The 14,542-nt window shown below is 35.5% G+C and overlaps 3 protein-coding genes across 6 annotated transcripts; all 3 read left to right on the forward strand.

The window, feature by feature from the left end:
• The first annotated feature begins 2,979 nt into the window (after positions 1-2,979).
• Positions 2,980-6,044, forward strand: LOC110763496 (protein trichome birefringence-like 41). Its single transcript, XM_088251945.1, has 5 exons — positions 2,980-3,322; positions 4,374-4,545; positions 5,056-5,231; positions 5,298-5,456; positions 5,652-6,044. The coding sequence occupies exons 1-5, from the start codon at positions 3,054-3,056 to the stop codon at positions 5,944-5,946; spliced, it is 1,071 nt and encodes a 356-aa protein (XP_088108071.1). The 5' UTR covers positions 2,980-3,053; the 3' UTR covers positions 5,947-6,044.
• Positions 6,045-7,020: 976 nt separating this feature from the next.
• LOC110746289 (protein trichome birefringence-like 38) lies at positions 7,021-8,910 on the forward strand. 4 transcript variants are annotated; one of them, XM_088251950.1, is made up of 5 exons: positions 7,021-7,286; positions 7,514-7,681; positions 7,835-7,983; positions 8,136-8,294; positions 8,504-8,910. In XM_088251950.1, exons 2-5 carry the CDS (start codon positions 7,607-7,609, stop codon positions 8,823-8,825), a joined length of 705 nt encoding a protein of 234 aa, XP_088108076.1. In that variant the 5' UTR covers positions 7,021-7,286; positions 7,514-7,606; the 3' UTR covers positions 8,826-8,910. The 4 variants fall into 4 exon arrangements, with proteins under 4 accessions (XP_088108076.1, XP_088108075.1, XP_088108077.1 ...); XM_088251949.1 differs by having other exon boundaries at positions 7,023-7,286; positions 7,514-7,685; XM_088251951.1 differs by lacking the exon at positions 7,021-7,286 and having other exon boundaries at positions 7,549-7,685; positions 7,835-8,026.
• A 760-nt stretch (positions 8,911-9,670) lies between these two features.
• LOC110744645 (protein trichome birefringence-like 41) lies at positions 9,671-13,701 on the forward strand. The gene is made up of 5 exons (XM_088252725.1): positions 9,671-10,099; positions 11,285-11,456; positions 11,911-12,086; positions 12,363-12,521; positions 13,253-13,701. The coding sequence occupies exons 1-5, from the start codon at positions 9,828-9,830 to the stop codon at positions 13,554-13,556; spliced, it is 1,083 nt and encodes a 360-aa protein (XP_088108851.1). The 5' UTR covers positions 9,671-9,827; the 3' UTR covers positions 13,557-13,701.
• The last annotated feature ends 841 nt before the right edge of the window (positions 13,702-14,542 follow it).

The following is a 14,542-nucleotide window of genomic DNA, read 5'->3' on the forward strand; positions in this document are numbered from 1 at the left end:
TCTTCATAGCTATTGGCTTATGGGAGCTTCTATAATGAGGAGACTATGTGAGGAGGTTATTTGAGGAGGCCCATCTCACCATCAAAAGGGGTGTGGACCCCCAATGCACCCCCCCATGTCATTTGTTTTTAGTTGTTGATGGTGAGATTTCACTTCCTCAAATAACCTCCTCACTCAACCTCCTCATTCTAGCCTTTCCGATTGGGTTATTGGCCACCACACTTGGTTTAGATTAGTTTTGGGCTATTTGGCCCTTTACTTAGATTAGTGAGCTTATTGGCTCCCTAACATAGCTTTGTTTGGGTAGCTCTTGGCTCCCTTATAGTTTGGGAGTTCTTTTCGTTGGACTCCACCTTATATAAGTACAACCATGCCTATTTATAGGCTTTGATTGCCGACATACACAGCCACCGACTTGGGCTTCTTCATTTCTTAGCCACAGATGTGTCTTGTACTAGAATGTTCTTCAAACTTCAATTGCTTTTGTTCCACCGCCTTGAGCATTCAGCCACTGCTAGCTTGTTCTAGAATATTCTTGCATTGCCATCTCCATCTTTTGAATTCTTAACTTCTCTAGAATTGTGTACAACACAAATGAGCATTATTTTTTGAACACTTTTGAAAGAGAATGGTGGGAAATCAGCATTCTGCTACAAAACAATGTGGCTTTGAACTTGTCATGCAATATCAATATGAGTGGCAGATTAGGCTTAGACAGCTAAAGGAGATACGCTGAAGTCATCTTTGGTAGCCTTTCCAATGCTCCAACGACCCCAAGTGGACAATAGGCCTTTTTCTGTAACTTTTTGCGTCTCTTCAGAATTCTAAATTCTAAGTTGTACAGCCAATAGTAGGGCAATAATGCTAAAAGGGGCATTTGTGAACTAATTTAGAATTGAACCCTTTTGGTAAAGGCCAGACAAGGATATATTGAACTAATTCTATTAGCCAAATCCAAGTTCCAACCCATTTGTGATCTTAATTTTTTTTGTTTTGAACGTCATTTGTGATCCCAATTAATGCAGATGGTGCAACCTATATGTGCATGTAGAATCATTTACATACGTAACCATAGTGACACTACTACAAAAAGGGCAAAAGACGACCAGAAAAAGATGACGGTAGAACAAAAAACCGTCGTTGTTTTTAAAAAGACGATGGTAATAAAAAACCGTCGTGGATAAGTGACTTAAACAACTAAAAAATGGAGATACTATTGAGAATTTTTTTATAACGACGCACACAAATAAAAAAGCGTCGTCTTATTAAAAAGCTTTTCTTCAGAGTTAAAATCTGACCAAAAAATAACGACAGCAGGTATGACAAGCGTCGTCTTTTAAAAATCAAGTGTCCTTTTTTTGGTAAAGACATGGTTGTTTTGAAAGAACTGTCGTCTATTATAAGTAAAGACGACTGTTTTTTTATAAAAAGGGTCATCTATTATTAAGTAAAGACGACCCTTTTTATATGACGGATCCATGAACTTTTTTTTCGTGAGGGAAAACTTACAATCAACTGTGAGATACTCCATCAAACACCTTATTTCCATGTTACGAAAAATATCAATGGATGGAATTTCTTGGCTAATACTCACCCTAACATGAATCCTTTGATATCTAACCTTCTTAAAATCACATTGTCTTAGGTCCTTGTTTTGGTGATGAAGCTATTATTTATTCTCACCAAATTCATATGGACTCTTTTTTTGAGTTATTTACACTAACACCCATGAGGTTTTCGGTGTTTTCACAAAACTCCATGAGGAGGTTTCACTTTTTTTTTTTGGTGTAAATACCACGAGGTGTCTCCACACCCAAAGGGTGGGATTAATCCTCGCTCGGAGTTCGGCTTGCTCCTGGCCACAAAGTGCTTCCAACGGGTTTTCATTGAGGCATTAGGTATCTCGCCAATTGAAGGTGTCAGTTTGCCAAAGTGCTTTCATATTGTTTTCACAAAACCCATTTTCGTTGATTTTTCATCCAAAGATTGATGATTTTATATATAAAAAATTTCTCCAAATGACAATGTTAGCCGTTGAAATTAGATTGCACATGCATTCATTGAGGTTACTTTTTTCATTTGCATAAGTTTTTTTTTAATGAAATGAAATCATCAGTATGAAACCTCAGGGGGTTTTTGTGTAATTTTTGAAACTTCAGGGGTTTTGTGAAAACACCGAAAACCTCAAGGGGTGTTTGTGTAAATAACTCTTTTATTATTTTTATTTTTATAATATACCAAGAGGATTAAACTTTAATAAAGTGAGAAAAACGTACAGGGCATAAACATTAGCCAATTTGCTCGTCAAGGCAATAAAGAAAAAGCGAATAACCACCAAATTAGTTATATAGAATGGAAAAGTTCTCAGAAGGGAGATTAATTTTGTTTATGTATTTATTGGAAGGAGAAAAGGAAGAAACAGGAAAGTTCCCATTGCTCTAATCAATATATTTGGAATCTAATTACTTCTCCATTAACAACCCAATTACATCACAGAAAAACGCAGCTATATATGTCTGATTTCAGTGTTTCTTTCCATTATGGCTGCGTTTGGTTTATGGGAAAGGAGACTTGGGAATGAGAAATCAATTGCTTTATCATGTTTGGTAAATTCAGGTATGGGAATGGTTGCCTGACATGAGAAATTATTTCCCATCAAACCTTTTATGCGAACCAAACGGGATCTATATGTAAAGAACACTAGAAAAGACTTGTGCGGAAAGTAAATTAAAAGTGAAACGAGACGCAAAGAGTAAATTGGAATATGTTTTATTTTTCTGAGTAAGGTATTGAGAGAAGGTAAAACAAGATTTTCCTTGATGATTGTATAATAACACTTTTAATGGGTTACTTACCCTATTAAAACAAAATATAAAAAAAGGAAAAGCAAATTGCCAACTTTCCATATCCTCTCTCTCACATCACATGGATAAGGAGACTTATAAATATCGGAGAGAGAAAGAAAGGGAGAATAGTTTGTAGTCCCATTCCATTGCCATTATTTCTCTTAAACATCTCTCTCTCTCTCTCTCTCTCTCTCTCTCAAAGACTGAATGGGTTCCTGGGTTCATAACAGTTTTTGTGTTGCTAGAATATTAGGCCTGTTGCTTATCGTTGGTTTTGTTCCTAATAATGGTGGTGCAAGTGAAGAGGCATCATGTGATTTGTTCACAGGGAGATGGGTTTTGGACGAAAACTACCCAATCTACAATCCGTCGTCCTGCCCCTTCATCGAGCGAGAGTTCAGCTGCCAAAAGAATGGCCGCCCAGACCATTTTTACACCCAATACAGATGGCAACCACATGACTGTGACTTAGCAAGGTACATCATTATTACCACCATTTTCTTCTTCTACTTATTATTTTTATTATTATTATCATTATTATTAATTATTGCTTTCCTTTTTACTGCAATGTTATTATTTTTGCATTACTATATATATATATATATATTATTTTTCTAGCTATAGCGTCCCTTCTGTCATCTTACAACACATATGAAGTAAATTTTATATAATTACTGGGTAGACATCCCGTGAACTTCAACCGAGTGGTAGATCAATGTCGTTTAAAAAAAGCCCAAAAATTTGTGACAGAGAGAGCCCATCATAGACATAGGAATATTATATATATAAAGTAGTGTAGTGCTTCTCTCTCACAATGATTTTCCTGGGAAATTTAATGTTTGGCTGCATGGAAAAAGTTGGTGCTGGCAGCCTTTGATAGGTCGCATTACATCTTTGGTTTGTGTGAACTGTGATTGTCTTCTTGAATCTTGATCATGTGATGACTATAGAGATTCTTTTTTCAAGTCCCACTCAACTCATGCCCACTACGCTACTCATATGACGATTAATCAAACTATTTATTAAAGTAGTAATAATAAAGCTCACGGGCCCTTTATACCTACACATACTGCCAAGTACTATCTATGACGTCCACCTTCAACATCCTATTTAGATCGGGATGCCATTATTTCAAACCAATCCCGTATTAATATGTTTGCGTTTTAATTTTTTCATGTAACAGTACGTGATTGTCTTAAGATACAAAAGTATATTCATCGGCCTAGAGACCCTAAGTAAGTCTTCAAAAAAGAAAAGATTGTTTGGGATATAAAATAAGAAATTGGTGTAAGTAAAATCCAAATTATTATTTTCCTTTTCACATTATTTTTTGTGCATTTACTGAACCTGCCTGCAGCCTGGCATTTTACTGTCATTGAACTTTTTATACAGTTGTAAGTTGTCACGCAGGTCCCTCCATGATGAATAATGATTATCGTTTTCAACACATTACACAAGTGGGCATGGCCACTACTAATTAATTCAGATGTAACAAATAAAAATGTAATTAGTAGTTTGGTTTTGTAGGTTTGACGGGGTTGACTTTTTAGAAAGATTTAGAGAGAAGAGCATCATGTTCGTTGGAGATTCATTAAGCCGAAATCAATGGCAGTCCTTGACATGTATGCTTCACTCAGCCGTCCCAAATGCTAATTACAATGTCACAAGAGTAGAGGATGTATCTATCTTCACTTTTACGGTATGTACTCAATCCCACATTATTTATACGTGCACACAAAACTCTCTTGTTAAACATAACACTTTGTACATTGTCGGACTTTGAATCTAAATCATATTAATCTAGACAAAGTAAGAAAGTTGTTTATCTAATTGCCAACTATATTCAACTGAAGTCACATCGGTTTGGGTTGGGTTGGGTTGGGTTGGGTCGGGTGAGATGAATCCATCTTGACAGTTTAGACTTATTGGTTTTCAATTTCATCCACTTCTTTTATTGATTGGCCACTTGCAAAAGTAATGGAAGAATGATAGAGGGAAGATGAAGTCATCTTCCACCAAAAGTATTCATTGCTGGTCCATGTTTAGTCTCGTGTGAAATTAATTTCAGCTTTCAATTCCTTGGACAACTTGACATGAACTTTTGTCAAGATTCTACCAAACATGAACCATGTGGTCCTTTTTTAAAAAAATTGGTTGTGGGTGGTGGGGTAAATTTTGTGGTGAAAATTTATGATTGAAATTACTGCAGGATTACGGACTGAAAGTGATGCTGGACCGCAATGTGTATCTAGTAGATGTTGTAAGAGAAAAGATTGGTAGGGTTTTGAAGCTTGATTCAATTGTGGGAGGCAAGTTATGGAAGGAGATTGACATGCTCATCTTCAACACATGGCATTGGTGGAATCGCAGAGGACCCTCTCAGCCGTATGCCTAATAACTAAAATCTACAATTTTCTTATGGTTAATTAATTCTATAAATTAATTTTTCAGATGGGATTATGTTGAAGTAGGAGGCCGGGTCAGCAAAGACATTGACCGGATGGTTGCTTTTGAGAAGGCACTCATGACTTGGGGTGGATGGGTGGATTCAAACATTGATCCTGCAAAAACTAAAGTTTTCTTCCAAGGAATTTCTCCCTCTCATTACAAGTAAGTTCCTTATTTTAATAAACTTAAACTAAAATATTGAACATTGAATGTTAAATCTAATTCAAGTACTCGTGAATCGTTGTCAATCTTAAATACGTACATTAACGACTGATAACTGTCCACGTGCACGTGAATGAAGTCATGAAATCAAGAAAATAGTCTCTTACGACCTTCTTTTTGTGATTGTGATTTTAGTGGGAGCCAATGGGATGAGCCAAAGGCAAGAAGTTGTGTAGGGCAGAAGGAGCCTTTGCTTGGATCGACATATCCAGGAGGTTTGCCACCAGCTCTGAGTGTGCTGAAGAACGCCCTAAGCAAAATCACAAAGCCTGTGACATTGCTAGATGTAACAAACCTGTCGCTCCTGCGCAAAGATGGGCACCCTTCAATCTATGGGTTGGGAGGCACCACAGCAATGGATTGTAGTCATTGGTGCCTTTGTGGAGTCCCAGATACTTGGAACGAGATTCTTTACAATTTTATTCTTTGAAACGTTTTTCATTTAATTCATACCACCAAATTATAGAATTTGGCGACTTCTTAGAAAAAATAATAATTGATTTATAATGATATTCAGAGTTTTCTGTACTACTATTTTTTTTTCAAAGTTGGAATTGTGATATGCAAAATCCCGCTCCAGAAAAAATGTTTGTGACTCAACTGGTTTTATCACATTGGGTTGAAGTTACGTTTGGTGGCTCGGCTTGGATTGAAAATTTTCAATTAATTTGGGTGAACACTTGAGATGTTGTTTGGTGAACTTATAAATGATCGGAATAAAAGAGCCTAATTCTGATACAAGCTCAACCACCAAAGAGCCTAATAGAAGACCCAAATTCTACCAAAACAGTTTAGCAATTAAAATTGTGGATCCCCTAATCTACTAATAATCTTTAAAAAAAAATTATTTTATTACATGGATAAGGCCCAAAACTAATAAAAAATTGATCTGGGCCTGGCAATACTAGCCCAATACATATAGTGGGGTCCACAAGAGTACACGAGCCCAAATCTTCTCGTAGCTAGCACATCCCGGCTACGCATATGCATGTGATCCACTCAGCAATAAAATCACCACAAATAAATAAGCATATGTGTGTATAATTTCGTTTGTGTTTATTAACACATATATAATTAGGGAGAGTAGTTGATATTATACTCATTTATTTTCTCTCGTATTTTTTTCTTTTCTCGATTCATAACTTCTTCGATTCCAAGTAAACATGTCATGGGATAGTTTCGTACTGCGACCACTGTCTCATCCTACTTTTTCTTCTGAGCTAGTGGTGACCAAAACTAAATATAATTGGTGGTACCACACTATAGTATTTTGTTCATACGTGGGAGCAGGAACAAATAAATTTATTGATACAAAAATAAAGTAGGGAAGGCTTTTCTTAGAAGGATGATAATACATAAAGTAAGCTTTACTTTACGCCATGACTAACTAGAAAGCGTCCACACAACAGCTACACCAGCTCTTATTATGCCGAACAAGGAAGAATTAATGTTGTCTTTGTCCCCAAGTGAACCCAAACCCACTAGCTGATCACTGGTCACTTACATTACATATAGCTAGTTACTTGGTCTTTCAATCTCCTCAACCAGCTCTTATTATGAATACCAATTACATTGCTACGCAAAAGTAGACATCAGCAGCAGCTGTGACTTGTTTCAAGGGACTTGGGTTTATGATGATTCTACCTATCCACTCTATGACACCTCCAGCTGCCCTTTTATTGAGAGCGAGTTTGACTGCCAGAAAAATGGACGGCCGGACAACCAATATCTCAAATATAGATGGCAGCCTGACGGTTGTGCACTGCCAAGGTAACATTAATCATATATTTTCAAACTTGTATAAATTACAATGCAAAGCTTCCATTTTTCGACGTGGAATGAGTCTCTCTTAACAATATACAGACGCATACCGACACATAACTACATTTTATATACGTACTTCGAAACAAACATGATTGGCAGTGACACCCATTATTGTATTAGTACTTGTAAAGGACTTAGCACTTATTTCATATTTTGCAATATATGGTGTGCAGATTCAGTGGTGAGGACCTCTTGAGGAGGTTAAAAGGGAAGAAGCTACTATTCGTAGGGGATTCTCTAAGCCTCAACCAGTGGCAGTCACTAACATGCATGTTGCATGCTGCGGTTCCTCAAAACAATTATACCATAACAAGGAAAGGAGGCCTCTCTACGTTTTTTATGTCTGTGAGTTAACACCAATTAAGTTATACTTTTTTAACAACATATATCTAATATGGTCATGTTATATATTTCAATTACTAATTATATATTAAGCACTAATTGGGCAATTATATATTGATCAATAGATAAATCACCCCCTTGGTGTTTTGCAGGATTATGATGTTTCTGTTTTGTTATCGCGCAATGCGTTTCTGGTGGATCTAAGGCTTGACTCCATTACAAATGGCAATGATTGGAAGGGATACGACATGCTCATCTTCAATACCTGGCATTGGTGGCTTCATAAAGGAAGCCGACAACCGTGAGAACCCCAAATTACAATCATTCTGCACTGCAATTCGCAAGTTTATAATCACAAACCCCAAAGAGCATTAATATATATTTTCATATTTAAAAATATGTTACTTCCATCATTCGACTAATATATTGTAGATTGTCTAATGATGATTTCAGATGGGACTACATTGAATCAGGAGGACAGATACTGAAGGATATGGACCGCTTGGCTGCTTTTAAGGAGGGATTAACTACTTGGTCCAAGTGGGTGGATTCTAATGTTGATGCTAACAACACCAAAGTTTTCTTTCAAGGCATTTCTCCTACCCATTACAAGTATGTCATGATTGCCTCTTTTATTAAAGAAAGATAGCGATTCGAATTTGGGACCTCTATGCCATTTTTGGTAGATTAGTAGACCAAAAGCTATAATTGGCCCTCTAATCTAACTATATATTTATATAATCATCTCTGAAAACTAAAAACATATATTATTATTATTTGCCTATTTTATTAAATATGCATATATATTATTGGTGGAGCAGTGGAAAAGAATGGGACGATCCAAATTCAGCAACATGCAGTGGACAAACGCAACCTGTGACTGGTAGAACATACCCAGCAGGCTCACCACCAGCAGCAACTGTGGTCAACGAAGTGTTGACTGCCATGTCATCCCCAGTAACCTTGCTGGACATAACTCTATTGTCGCAGTTGAGAAAAGCTGGGCACCCTTCTATGTACGGCAATGGTGGAAGAACGGGAAACTATAGCACCTCTTGTGATGATTGCAGCCACTGGTGCCTTGCCGGTGTTCCTGATACCTGGAATCAACTTTTTTATGCAACTCTTGTGACCAGTGACTAAAAACGAATTATGATTTCAACTTTAGATTTTGTGGTGTATACTTGAAAATGACCTTTAATTCTATTCACACCCAATGTTTTTCTCATTTCACGCTCAAGAAATTATAGCACCTTTTTTTGTTCACTTATGATAGGATAGGAGCATGTATAATTACTTTAATTTTCGTTTCTTGGATTTTTGAAAGAAAAGCATAAAAGAAATTATAATTTGAACAATTTGCAAGAAGTACAATACAAACTTGGGTTTCATATTGCTGCCGACAATTGTTGCAAAGACTATTTACTTATTTCTTTATTTTTTCTTGCATATGACAAGGTTTGAAACTACTAGATAAAGAGGAACCAATTTCTCATACTTGAGCTAATGATGATCGACCAAAAACTATTTATTACTTGCTACCATATTATTTTTTTTGCATTCTAGTTAATTTTGAAAGCTGAAAAATAAGAGTTATTCGAGAAACAGTAATGCTAGACACATTGGATTGACTACATTATGTTATGTACAGTACAGTTTATGTATACATGACACCACATGTGATTTAAGTTTTTTTAATATTTATTTTAAATCAAAGAATAAGGGAACCTAATTAGCTCGTATCCGGCCCTATTAATTGAATTCAATTAAAATAATAAAACTTAAATTATATGTGATCTTATTAATTGAGATTCCCACATCAGCCGCCACACATAATGTTGTCAATTTAGTGTGTTCTAGGATGCATGATAATAAATATAAAATGGTAGGAAAATGAGATGGTGAGAAATTCAACTTTGCGCGTGACCATGACTAGAAAACGTCCAAACAACAGCTATACCAATATAAAAGGACAAGAGAATTGGAAAAAGGTGTCTTTGTTGTCTCTCCAAGTGAAGCCAATGAAGCAATTAAAACAAACGCCCCACCTTACAAACTCAAACGTCCACCATGTGCACAGCTATCTATAGAGTTTTCTGGGTCTTTCACTCTCCACAAATTTCTCAATTTCTCTGTCAATAAATTATGGGGAAAATGTTGCATGGCTTTGGCTTAGTTGCTTATGCTCTTCTTCTAGTTCTATGCCTTCATGAAGACCAATTACATTGCTATGCAAAACTACTTGCGACCAGCTGTGACTTGTTTCATGGGAGTTGGGTTCTTGATAAAAGCTATCCACTCTACGACACCTCCAGCTGCCCTTTCATTGAGAAAGAGTTTGACTGCCAAAACAATGGACGGCCAGACGATCGGTATCTCAAATATAGATGGAAGCCTGACGCTTGTGCATTGCCAAGGTAATAATTCATGTGACTTTTTCTCTCTCTAGCTACTTTTCTTCTCATATAGTGGCAAAGTTTGCCTGCTTTGTTGGAAAAACATGCTTATATATCCATGTCCGAGATTTAAATCATCTAGTTGAAGACTGAAATGAAATGATTTCTGAAACGTTGTTCATTAATTATATGCCTATGTTTGGATATGAAGGAATTGAAAATTGCATATAATTCTAATTAAAATGACGGAATTTAAATCTCCATCGTTTAAATTTCTGACAATTAATAATTTCAGTATTTTTATTTATGTATGTCGAATTTTGTAAATAACAAAAAGACGAGTATTTGTATAAGGGGTAATGTTCTCTTATCACAATGACCTGCCATTAAAATTGAAACATTATTTCGCCTAATTAATAGTTTGAATTAACAGTCTGACAACATATGGAAATATTTTTGCTCACCACTTTAACCTAAGATGTATCATCACCACCCTTTTTAATATTTGACATATATCCATATGCATAACCATAGTTAACTTTTACTTTGTATTTATTGAACCATGGTAATGCATATGGACACGTGTTAAGTATTGAGAAGGATGATGAAGATACACTTTGAGTTAAAGTAGTGAGCAAAAATATTCTCGACAAATATAACATTTTCTAGTATATAATTAAGTAGGTTGTCGTTGACTTTTATATTCAGCAGCTAGCAAGCATCGGAGACAAATAATTGATTCAGAAAGTAAGCTTGTACACACATATACGAGTTTAGAAACATACACTATGCGACACAAATACAAATATCTAATAATAATGTCATGCACCGACACATTACACACTTCAGACAAATGCATATACAGATATCATTTTGCAATATATGCATATAGAGGCTTTTATATAGTAAAGATGTCCTTATTTTCCTGATCAGGAAATCAATGATCGAACCTGATCACTTTTTTTATTCTCTTACAAATTAAAGATTATCCAACTTTTTCATTTCTGTTTTATTTAATGATTGTTTTTTTAAACACATTTTAGATTACTAAAAGACTTCGAATTTGGATGATTTTTGGCATGAATAATCTAAAATATAGACGGTGTCGATCGTTAAAATATATTGTTATGTAATCCTAAGAAGGATGTGTACACTTTTCTTGCAATAAGACATCCTTAACATAGAAAAACTCTATATGTGGTGCAGATTCAATGGTCGGGACCTGTTGAAGAGGTTAAAGGGGAAGAAGATACTATTCGTAGGGGACTCTCTAAGCCTCAACCAATGGCAATCACTAACATGCATGTTGCATGCTGCAGTGCCCCAAACCAACTATGCCCTAACAAGGAAAGCCGACATCTCTGCGTTTTCTTGGCCCGTGAGTTTTTCTGATAATCATTATAAATAATGCTACTTTTACTACATTTGTATATTACATTCCCATATCATCTTATTTGGCAGATGACGTGACATCCACATCAAATAAAATTAATTTAATATTTCTTATATTTTATGATTTATTGACACTTTTTAATTGATGTGACTGTCAACTTCATCTGCCACATAAGGTAGTATGAGAATGTGGTAAGAATAGCATTACGTAATTATAATTAGTTAGACACATTTCACCAACTATGAGTCCCACTTTCTAACAAAATGTGGATGATTAGTCTTATTAATTAGTATATGAGGACAAATTATATACTCTTTTGGATGACCGTGAGTCTTTATAAGGAGGAGAACATGTTCATCTTGAAATTAACCTTAAATTATTAGGTGTAGGGCCCAGTGAATATATAATCTTATTATTAGTCACACTTTGGATTTTGTAGGATTATGATGTTTCAATTAGGTTATCTCGCAATGCATTTCTGGTGGACCTAGTGGATACAAAGGAAGGCAGGGTTCTAAAGCTGGACTCTATTGAAAACGGCAACACATGGAAAGGATACGACGTGCTTATCTTCAATACATGGCATTGGTGGCTCCACAAAGGAAGCAAACAACCGTACGTGAAACATAAACCACACAAAACACAATTATTTGCATTGCAATACGCAATTATATATTCCTTAAGAAATAAAAATTATTATTATAATACATAACATGGGTTTAGCTAAGTTGGCTAGAGCGAATGTGCTCCCCATTTTGCACCCGAGTTCAAATCCTCCATTTTATAATTTAGATTGGTTTAAAGTAAACTATCACTTGTATAATATATAATTAGTAATTAGAAGCCTTAATTTGCATGCATTAATTAATTATGTTGTCTTATGAGTTTCAGATGGGACTACATAGAAGCAGGAGGTAAGATAGTGAAGGATATGGACCGTTTGGATGCTTTTAGAGAGGGATTAACTACTTGGTCCAAGTGGGTGGACTCTAATGTTGATGCTGCCAACACCAAAGTTTTCTTTCAAGGCATTTCTCCAACTCATTACATGTACGATTTCCTCTTTTAACCCTCAAATTAACCTTAGTCTTATTCAAATTCTTTGTCATTTCACCATATAGGATATGGAAAATTTTCATTTGACTTATTGCAATTTTACAAGTTCGAGTTGAACTTTTCAATAACTATATTATATATACAATCTAAGAGAACTCGGTTCTTTGCAAATCGAAAAGGGTAAAGTATATCAATTATGTCCTTATTAAGTTTAACTTTTTAGTATAAGTGATAGTCTAAACTATAGGGAGGGGGTTTCTCTCACACACACAACTGATGTCATGGGGGTTCGAACCTGAGACCTCTAGTCTGCGAGTGAAGACCCTTTTTCACTAGGCTAGACCCTATTAGCCCTTATTAAGTGTAATATTTATAAAAATATGGTTAACTTAGTAATTTAATCACACATTTTTCTTCTTCTCTAACTTCCATCTATTATTTAAACTAGTCATATATTTAATCAAATATAGTGTAAGCTTTTATCAATTTAATTACATAGCAAAATTGCCAATGAGGTCTAGCCTAGGGAAAAATGATATTGACTTGCTATTGCACCTTAATAGTGTAGATTATCACTTGTATTAAAAACAAAATTATTAGATAGCAAAATTATTGCATCTATCATGCATACACATGTTATATATTCTTACTATTATTCTCCCTAAATCCGGAAATATTTAATTAACAAATATTATTTTGCGAATATATTGTTACTGGCGGAGCAGAGGAAAAGAATGGGACAAGTCAGAGTCAGCAACTTGCAAAGGACAAAATCAACCTGTAAGTGGTTCAAAATACCCAGGAGGATCACCAGCAGCAGCAACTGTGGTCAACCAAGTGTTGACTGCCATGTCATCCCCAGTAACTTTGCTGGACATAACATTGCTATCGGAACTGAGGAAAGATGGGCACCCATCTGCATACGGTTTGGGTGGGGATAAAGGAAACGATTGCAGTCACTGGTGCCTTGCTGGTGTCCCTGACACCTGGAATGAACTTTTTTATGCAAGTCTTGTGGCTACTGGCTGAGAATTATTTACAAGGGAAACAAATACGTAAATGTATAAATTACTTGGCTACAAATGAAGTGGGTGGTAGCCTCTATTCTATCTCGTTTATTTCAAACTAATTAATTCATCTAAAAGAACAATTCAACTTTGTTTCTTTATTTCAAGGTTTTGGAATTTCTCTTTTTCTGATTTTGAAAATTTTGGGTCACATCAAACAGAGAAGATACCTGTTTTATGTGATCATAATTTTAGCATTGATTAGTATCTAGAACAGAAATCAACAAACTTAACCAAATAATGTAACCAATTAAATAAGAAGATCAAGGAGTTAATGTGGTTCGGAAATGTACTTTCGTCCATAGGACATCAATATCAAAATAACCAGAAGTGGCCCTGACATGGTGCAAGTGGTGCCACTACACAGGGCCCCCAAATATTTTTTTTAAAACATTATATTAATAGTATAAAAACTGTATATTAACTCCAATAGGTAGCACAATGAAACAAAAGTGTATTTGGTGAAGCTTGTTTCTAGCGCATATTCATTGGTACAAAGCCCAAGTTCGATTCTCAGTGATGTCATTCTAAAGATCCAACTAAACTAACAGTATTTATCACACCCAAACCCAAAAAAAAAAGTACTTTCTTCCACTCAAAACAAAACCAAAAAAAGGCTCAAGTTGAAGTTTAGGGTTTAAGTTTTGCACAAGACCCTTAAAATCTCAGGACTAGCCTTGAAAATAACGGGTACAAAATTGATAGATCTTTAATAAGCCAATGCCCCAGGGTTTGATGTCAAGAACCACACTACTCACTCACTCACTCACTCACACATTTATATCCCTCTCACTCTCACTTGGTGTGGAATACTTGATTATATTCTTGAGGTGGATCACCTCACTTTTCAAATGAAATCAAATGATGAGAATAATGCTCCTTATATATAGGCATGGCAATGGTTAATTTGGGTGGCTTAATTAATCGTCACTTATTATCACTTGACAT

This window comes from Prunus avium, chromosome 4, assembly GCF_965620075.1.
Source record: "Prunus avium chromosome 4, drPruAviu1.hap1.1, whole genome shotgun sequence".
NCBI classification, from domain to species: Eukaryota; Viridiplantae; Streptophyta; class Magnoliopsida; order Rosales; family Rosaceae; genus Prunus; species Prunus avium.